At 43.5% G+C, this 8687-nt stretch overlaps 1 protein-coding gene across 1 annotated transcript in view; it reads left to right on the top strand.

Moving 5' to 3' along the window:
• The window catches only part of cpxm2 (carboxypeptidase X (M14 family), member 2), a 59631-nt gene that overhangs the window by 19337 nt on the left and 31607 nt on the right, over window positions 1–8687 (top strand). Inside the window, exon 3 of the mRNA XM_072667902.1 lies at window positions 8232–8341. Coding sequence (XP_072524003.1) covers window positions 8232–8341 — 110 coding nt within the window. The remainder of the gene's footprint in view (window positions 1–8231; window positions 8342–8687) is intronic.

Here is an 8687-nt window from a genome sequence, read left to right as displayed (position 1 = left end):
TTTAATCCCTGTTCGCATGTGTCCAGAAAAATCATGTGTCAGGTTTTTCCATCCATCTCTACCAGCATTTCTGAAGATCTCTCTTCATCCACACGAGAACACAAAAACCATAACTAAAACCAGCCCAGCAGGGGGCAATATCACAATTGTCAATTCCTCAGGAAGCAGCATTAACGAGGCAAAACAGACATAAATGCAGCACCAAGATGAAAGCATCTGTTCTAACAACAAATATTTCAAACATGTACAAACAGTAGGTCTCCATAACCCAACCCGACACATATAGGCTGGTTACACCTTGAATTGACCTGCGTTTGATATCCACATAGTATCTGATCTAGTTTGATCTGAATAGACTCTCCAGTGTGAACAGGTAGGGTCCAATTTTACTTTCCTGCTTAATAGTAATGTCACGTTTTCTCACCAATGTGGTCCAGCTCCAAGAGTTCATTAGCAGTTCCAATGATGGATGAGGGTTCCCCAACACGGTGGAACCATAGCAACAACTAAGAAACATCTTAGCAACATCCATGTCACTTATGCAGTAACTTCCCATCAACACCTGTAATACCATATCAACTGCAAAAGAAACCACCTGAAACATCATAGTAACCACCCGAAAAACAAGGCACACACTGAGTCCTGGGTGTTTACACCTGGCCTTCATGTAGTGATGTTGCCATGGTGATGCTGATCATCCACACACTTCTCATCTCCAAATGTGAAGCAGGACGTTCTGTCTCAGTGTGCTGAAACAGAAAGGACACTTGCAGTCAACAACTGCACACAAGTTAACATCAGGATCGCCAGCGTCTTCAAAAAGCCTGCTCAAAAACACTGATAACAGATTTCTCATAAACCTCCACCCTGAAGACCATGTTTAAAAGCCTCCACCCTGGAGAATGTTTTCTAAAACCTCCATCCTGAAAAGTGTTTCCAAAACATCCACCCTAGAGACTGTTTTCAAAAACCCTTTAAACCTTGTGGTTGCCAAAACTTCTACCCTAAGGAATGTTTTCCAAAACTTCCACCATTAAGAGCATTTTCTAAAACCTCCACCCTAGAGAACATTTTTAAATCATTCACCCGGGAGAGTGTTTTTTAAATTGTCCACCTTGAAGAGCATTTTCTAAAACCTCCACCCTAGAGAGCATTCTAAGGAACCACTACCCTGAAAAGTGTTTCCAAAACATCCATCCTGAAGAGTGTTTTCAAAAACTCTTTAAACCTTGTGGTTGCTTCTACCCTGAGGAACGTCTTCTAGAACCTCCACCGTATAGGGTGTTTTTTAAATTCTCCACCCTGAAGAGTGTTTTTAAAATTTCCACCCTGGAGAGAATATTCTAAAACCTCTGCCCTAAGCACTGTTTCCTAAAACAAAGAGCATTCTTAAGAACCTCTACCCTGGAGAGTGTCCTCAAAAACCTTCACCCTGAGAAGTGTTTTAGAACCTCCACCCTGGAGAATGTCCTCAAAAACATTTTCAGTCTCCTAAAACGCTGTATGGACAGGAGGCTGAAACACGGAGATACGTGTGGACGGGGTGAGTTGGCTGAAGTCATGTAACAGCAGCAGATTCTCCACAGCTCTCTGAGGACTTCAGTCAGCACTTACACACTCCTGATTCCTCCCTGTCGCAGCGGGTGGAGGGAGCTCGCAGGCTCTGTGTTGTGGGATTTCTGTGTGTAACGTTATGGGAAGCGCAGATGGTCCTGAGCTCACAGTTTAGTCACAGCCTCTTTCATTTCCTTCATTCTGTAGATCAGCGGCTCTGCTCTCATAGAGCTCATCTACTCTACTTTACCTGAAGACGAGTGTACACTCTGTATCACTCTGTTTACCTCTGTATCACTCTGTTTACCTCTGTATCCCTCTGCATCACTCTGTTTACCTCTGTATCACTATGCATCACTCTGTATCCCTCTGCATCACTCTGTTTACCTCTGTATCACTCTGTTTACCTCTGTATCCCTCTGCATCACTCTGTTTACCTCTGTATCCCTCTGCATCACTCTGTTTACCTCTGTATCCCTCTGCATCACTCTGTATCCCTCTGCATCACTCTGTTTACCTCTGTATCAGTATGCATCACTCTGTTTACCTCTGTATCCCTCTGCATCACTCTGTTTACCTCTGTATCCCTCTGCATCACTCTGTTTACCTCTGTATCACTTTGTTTACCTCTATCACTTTGCATCACTCCGTTTACCTCTGTATCCCTCTGCATCACTCTGTTTACCTCTGTATCACTATGCATCACTCTGTTTACCCCTGTATCCCTCTGCATCACTCTGTTTACCTCTGTATCCCTCTGCATCACTCTGTTTACCTCTGTATCACTCTGTTTACCTCTGTATCACTGTTTACCTCTGTATCACTCTGCATCACTTTGCATCACTCTGTTTACCTCTATATCACTCTGTTTACCTCTGTATCCCTCTGCATCACTCTGTTTACCTCTATCACTCTGTTTACGTCTGTATCACTCTGCATCACTCTGTTTACCTCTGTATCACTCTGTTTACCTATGTATCACTCTGCATCACTCTGTTTACCTCTGTATCACTCTGCATCACTCTGTTTACCTCTGTATCCCTCTGCATCACTGTTTACCTCTGTATCCCTCTGTATCACTCTGTTTACCTCTGTATCACTCTGCATCACTCTGTTTACCTCTGTATCACTCTGTTTACCTATGTATCACTCTGCATTACTCTGTTTAACTCTGTATAATTCTGTATCACTCTGTTTACCTCTATCACTCTGTTGAACTCTTCGCTACAGTACAGTTGGTGAAAGAGGAAATTAGGAGTTTCAGAAGAAGGTGAAGTGATTGATCAGACAAGCAGGAGGTGAACTCTGCAGCTCCTTCTACTTCATCTTCTCCTGAGTGAATCACTCTGTTAGAAGGCCTGAGGCTCAGCAGATTGCCTGAGATGTCTGGAATGTGTGTTCTTTCACTGGGGTGGAGGAAAACAGGGTTCCACTGTAACAGACTGAGTTCAGACTTCAAACTCAAGTCGCTCAGGAAACCTGGTCATGTTCCAACTTCAGAAAGAAGAAAAATAACCTCATTCACCAACATGCGTTCACAGTGATCTACTTCAGGTGCAGTGACCTGAGACTTTATTAGGGCCCGAGTTTGTAGCAGTCACACGGTTAGTATCCTATTCAGTATGAATTACGTGCATCTTGCGATTTTAAACATGTACTCCAACAGTTCACATGTGGTTAAATTGCATTTTCATACTGCATATTTTACAGTTTTTTTATTGAAATTATATATTATATTATATAATAATTTTAATAGATATTATAATATATATTTATGTATTTAGTATAATATTTCCCATAGAAGCTCCAGATCTCATCAGAACAGATGCAGATAAACATAAATTCAGTAAAAAAGAACAAGAAGTTTCCATTTTAAAGAAAGTAGGTGAGATCTGGACGCCCCCAGCCAGCGCTTTTGCGCAGTACTGTACATTTTGCATGAACTGTACACAGGAGCAGCTGTGTGTACTGCACTGAATAGCAGGAGCTATTCACATTGGCCTCTGAAGTGAATGTCATGCAGCCTCTTGGCAGGGAATCCCTTTACTGTGGAGGTTTACCCTCAGAGCACGACACTGTACGGCTCAGGAGTGCTATTATCCCCTCACAGATCGTTTTTTTGGAGACAACACTTCAGCATCTGCTCTGAGCTCTGTGTTCTGGCCATGTCCATAGCAGGTAATGAAGGCCATGTGGTCAGCATCTTGAGTGTCCATGCAGAAACACACGCATGGGTGCACACATGGTTGCATGCATGATCGGAGGAAATGCTTGCTTTGAACCCCTTTCGCTAGGGCTAGAGCTGGATTCCAGGCGGCGCAGCGTTAAGAGAGAGCTGTTGAGCTTCAAATACGTGCTGACAAATCTGTCTCAGGGCTGCAGCTCTCAACTCAGGGTTTCCTGTGTGGAAAGGAAAGCCACATTCTTCTTCTTCTCCTAGGGCTTGTCTTGCTGAAATCACAGGGGGTCAGTGTGACTTTTTGTCCAAGCCAATGCAAACCATGCTATTCCGTAGTCCCAGCGGCCCACAATTAAGCAGTCAGGGAGAGGCGGTCAGGGAGAGGCGGTCAGGTCTTTTACAGCTTTATTTACTTCATTCTGCTCTTCTGAGCTCATGCTTCAGTGTTTTCTCTCAGCTGTAAAAACGGGCAGGCCCTGGAATGAGTCCCATTCTCTCCAAGAACCTTCTGTTGGATGTCACACTTTCACATGTGCTTGTCCAAGTAGGCCATTGACATCTCAAGCGTATAACAGTCTTGGTCAGCCATGTCTTTAACAGTTCGGTAGTTTTCCGGGACTGCTCCACAGGTGCTGTAAAATTGCCTTTGACCTCTCCAGATTTCCACAAAGCACTCGTCCCTCTCCACTCCGCTTTTTAAACCCTGAGCTTGCCTAGCTGTGGGGAGACTGTCAGGATGCTCCGGTTTGGCTCCAATGGTCCTTTATAATGGTTTTACAAAATAAAGGCATCAGGAAGATTATGGTCCCTAAATGATCATTGCAAAACAGCACAGGCAGAATTTCCAGCTCGACATGCCGGGGCTCGGACAGGAAAACGGGGACGGTTGGTTTATTTCAGCACGTTTGGCTTTTCTTGTAAGAAAGTCACGTCAGTTCAGGAGGCTTGACTACATCCTCTCCAGTCTCCTCCTATTTCTCCTCTCTAAGGCTACCTTGTCATTTCTGTTTCCACATTCATGTTCCAAGAGTTTCTGACTCTTGGTTCGACAAAAAAGGCACCACTCGTCCAAGAAGGACATCAACTTCTCCAGCATAACAGTCTCGGTCAGCCATGTCTTCATCAGTTCGGTAGTTTTCCGGGACTGCTCCACAGGTGCAGTAAAATTGCCTTTGACCTCTCCAGAGTTTTGTTCCAGTTTGGCTGTAATGATTTGTCAGTGCTTCTTTTTCAAGACTTTTGAGGGTCCCTACATGATCACTGCAAAACAGCAGGATGAATTAGCTGAATTTCCAGACCTACATGCTAGGACTCTCAGGAGAACTCCGGGACAGCTGGTTTATTTAAACACATGTTTATCATTTGTTGTTAGAAAGTTCATTAAGTAACAGTGACTCCACCCTCTTTCATCTCTTCTGACCATCTGATCAGTTGTGTTTCCACCTTCATGTTCTTCTTGTTGAAGTTTTTGGTTCACATACTCTCCAAAAAAAAAAAAGAGTACCTAGGTACCTTGCTTGCCACTGTGCTTGTGGTGGTACATAGTCCATTCCTTTAGTTAGGGAGTGTAACTGGACCATATTCCATTCCAGTTAGTTTTGTTCCATTGCCTCCATTTACACTGTCCTGACTCCAGGATTTTTGCATCATTATTTTTTCCATTTAAAAATCGATTTTGTTTATGAAAAGGTAGAAATATAACCTTTCCCCACCCTGCCTGTCGTTGTCCTTGTCCCCACCTGTCATGCCTGCCTCTGTTGTTACGTCTGCCTTTGTTTGGTTTTGTGTCTTGTCTGCCCTAGCCACGCCTGTCCATTAGTGTTCCCACCTGTGTCTCCTTTGTAGCCACGCCCCCTTGTTAGTCCCAGGTGTTCCTTGTGAGTCTCTTGTTAGTGTCTGTGTAAGTACCCCTTTGTTTCAGTCGTCCCTGGTCTGGTCTTGTGCATGTTGATGTGCAAATGTTCCTGTGCCGGTTCACGGTTTGTTGATTTTGCCTTTTTAAGGGATTTTGGTGTTTATTTTGGCTAAATGTTGTGCTTGCTTGGTTTCTGTTTTCTTGTATTATTCTTGGAGCAAAACATTATCCTGCGAGTACGTCCGCCTCTGTCTCGTAGCAAACCGTGACACCGCTGCTGTGTTCATCATGTCCTGGTTCTTTGCTTTGTCCTGTTCTTTGTTCTAGTTCTGAAACTTTGTTGCTACCACTAATGCTCAGTCCCCGATCTCTCCTCTACCTCGGCTTCCACCATGAATACAGCTCAGACACTTATGAGCAGTCTGTTTTGGTACCTTGGGAGCTGCATGACTGGGAGAGTGTTCTATTATGGCACTGCTCTCTCCAGTGTCCTGCGAGTGCATGAAACAGATGTTCCTGCATTGTCAGTGCTGTGTAGCGCATAGTAAATATTCATCTCCCAGCATTTACTGTGATCAACACTTTATTTTTTCAGTTTAGACAAAAAAAAACATCAACAAGATATGCATCATAAAGTCATATAAGGAAATGGGTGGTAGCTTACCTATCCGTAACCCCTGCCCCATGGCATACACTCCTTATGGCCAGTTCATCATAAAAGCAGTAAATAAAAACAGTACTGAGGTTCAAAGCAATTCGGCAAACCTCTTGCCTACATTTTCCCAAGCCTTTAACGTGCCTCCTTTAGCACCATGAATCCGAGCAGGTGGGAGTGCCAGGTAATAGCATCCACAAAGAGAAGACTCCATCATCTCCAACTCAAAGAATGAGGAAGCTGCCAACGTAGAGCTAGTAGTTTTTTTTTCAGCAGTCAATCCAGCAATCAGCCTTTTATTTTTTCTGACAAATTGAAGAAACAGTCGACAGAGTTGAGGAAACTTTGGTCCATAACTTGGAAAAGTTCCAAAACATGTAAAAAAGTACCATATTTATTTATTGACAAAATATGCACAAAGGAGAAGAGATACAGTGCAAGTAATGATGTTAACCGGGGGTAAATTGGTTGAATAATTGATTGATTTTTTTTAAGGACAAAATAATATTATTCCGATTAATTTGACATTAGGAAATGTTCCTTTTCCCGAATAATCTGAATACCAAGTGATACCTCCTGTATAATCTGACTGGATGGTTGAAGGCTTGTGAGACAGGGCTCTGTAAAACTACACTTGAACAGTCTCTGAAGACTTTGCCGATCCATGCCTTGATTGATTTAACCTGAATACTTAAGATGTGCTGTTTGATTTGCATATTGGGATTTTACTGTATGGAGAATGTAAATGTGGGGTTAATGGCTGCACTTCTTCAGCGGAAGGCCAAAACATCTTCAGGATTACATCAACAGTCCACAAGTCCGTTCAGTTTGACTTGACTACTGTTAGAGAACACTTGGACAGATTCTGTCTAAGAAAGTCGTCTCCAGCTGATGGAGAACGGTAGCGCAGGATGGAGCCGGCCAGCAGGCATGCACAGCTGCGCCTGTCAAGCCCTTCAAATGCCAGCCGTCAATAACAAGGCCTAAGTCAATTTGACGGACAGCTGACCTACGGGTCTGGCAAATGACTGTGGATGATTTTCCAGGGCTTTTGGTTTCTGGATGCCAAATGTATCTGTGACCATTTATGAATATTTAAATTTACAGTTAGAATAATGTGATTGGTTAGACACATAACACATAACTGAATTATTGACATTATAGCTGGTATTATGATTAACTCTACTTGTTTTGTGTCTGCAGTATTGATCAGTAGATCCATTCTGCCAATCAGTTCCATTTATTACACATTTACTGTTGCCACTTTATTAAAGCTTTTGAGCTCCACCTTGTTCATGTTGACCTGATGGGACTGCTTCAGCATTATCATTACTACTGCCAAGCACACCACCAGTATACCCGAGCCCAACAGTGGACTTCTCCAGCTCTGAGGGACTTTTTCCTGGACTGTGGTCTTTGTCTTGCTCACTGCCCAAATAATTTCTGGACATCAGCTGGCCTTGGGTCAGAAAATGACCAATAGGGATACAGAGTCATGGTTAACAGACTCATTCGGAGTGGAGGTTTGGGGGTTTGGGGGTTTGGTGTGAAATGCTCTGTTCTAGAGAAATGTACTCAGGGTGGTAAATGGAACCTGTAAAAGCTCCTCACAAAGTTCTTCCACCTAATGGTTATGAAGACACTGCCTGATGCCTCCAGTGTTAAGTTACCATATTATTACTATACATTTTTGTCCAGTCATGGTGGAGAGATACATGCAGGGTCTTCTGCAGCAGAATTGTGACCAATGAAAGCTTTTAGTTCAGATCTGCCACTATTTTCCCATCATCAACATTCCATAAGAACCTCTGAAGACACGAGTAGGTTCACTGGTCGGTTCCGTCGTCCGGTATTATGAATTATTGTTGGCGTGTTTCTTTACAGTGAACCACCGCCATAAAACAGGGCTCTGTAAAGCAGGTGCTGGAAGGTGTACAGCAGTGCCAGATGAAGCTCATGGGCGGCTTGTTTTTGTTTGGGTCTTTCAGAATGTCCTCCACTGGGTTTGGAGACGCTGAAAATTGATGACTTCCAGCTTCACGCCTCCACAATGCAGCGTTATGGTCTGGGTGCCCACAGAGGTCGACTCAATATCCAGGTGAGCTCACAGGAATGATTCCCACACAGGACTGTAGAAACCCTCAGTTTGCAAATGAACTTCCCTCTCAGATGAGCTACAGTCTGATAGGTGTTTCTAAAGTGGCCATTAAGTGGAAGCACGAGGTAGGGGTTTCTAATAAAGTGGCCAGTGAGTGGAAGCACAAGATAGGTGTTTCTAATAAAGTGGCCAGTAAGTGGAAGCACAAGGTAGGTGTTTCTAATAAAGTGGCCAGTGAGTGGAAGCACAAGGTAGGTGTTTCTAATAAAGTGGCCAATAAGCGGAAGCACAAGATAGGTGTTTCTAATAAAGTGGCCAGTAAGTGGAAGCACAAGGTAGGTGTTTC

This window comes from Salminus brasiliensis, chromosome 22 (assembly GCF_030463535.1).
Source record: "Salminus brasiliensis chromosome 22, fSalBra1.hap2, whole genome shotgun sequence".
Classification (NCBI taxonomy): domain Eukaryota; kingdom Metazoa; phylum Chordata; class Actinopteri; order Characiformes; family Bryconidae; genus Salminus; species Salminus brasiliensis.
This window is presented reverse-complemented; position numbering and strand designations above follow the sequence as displayed.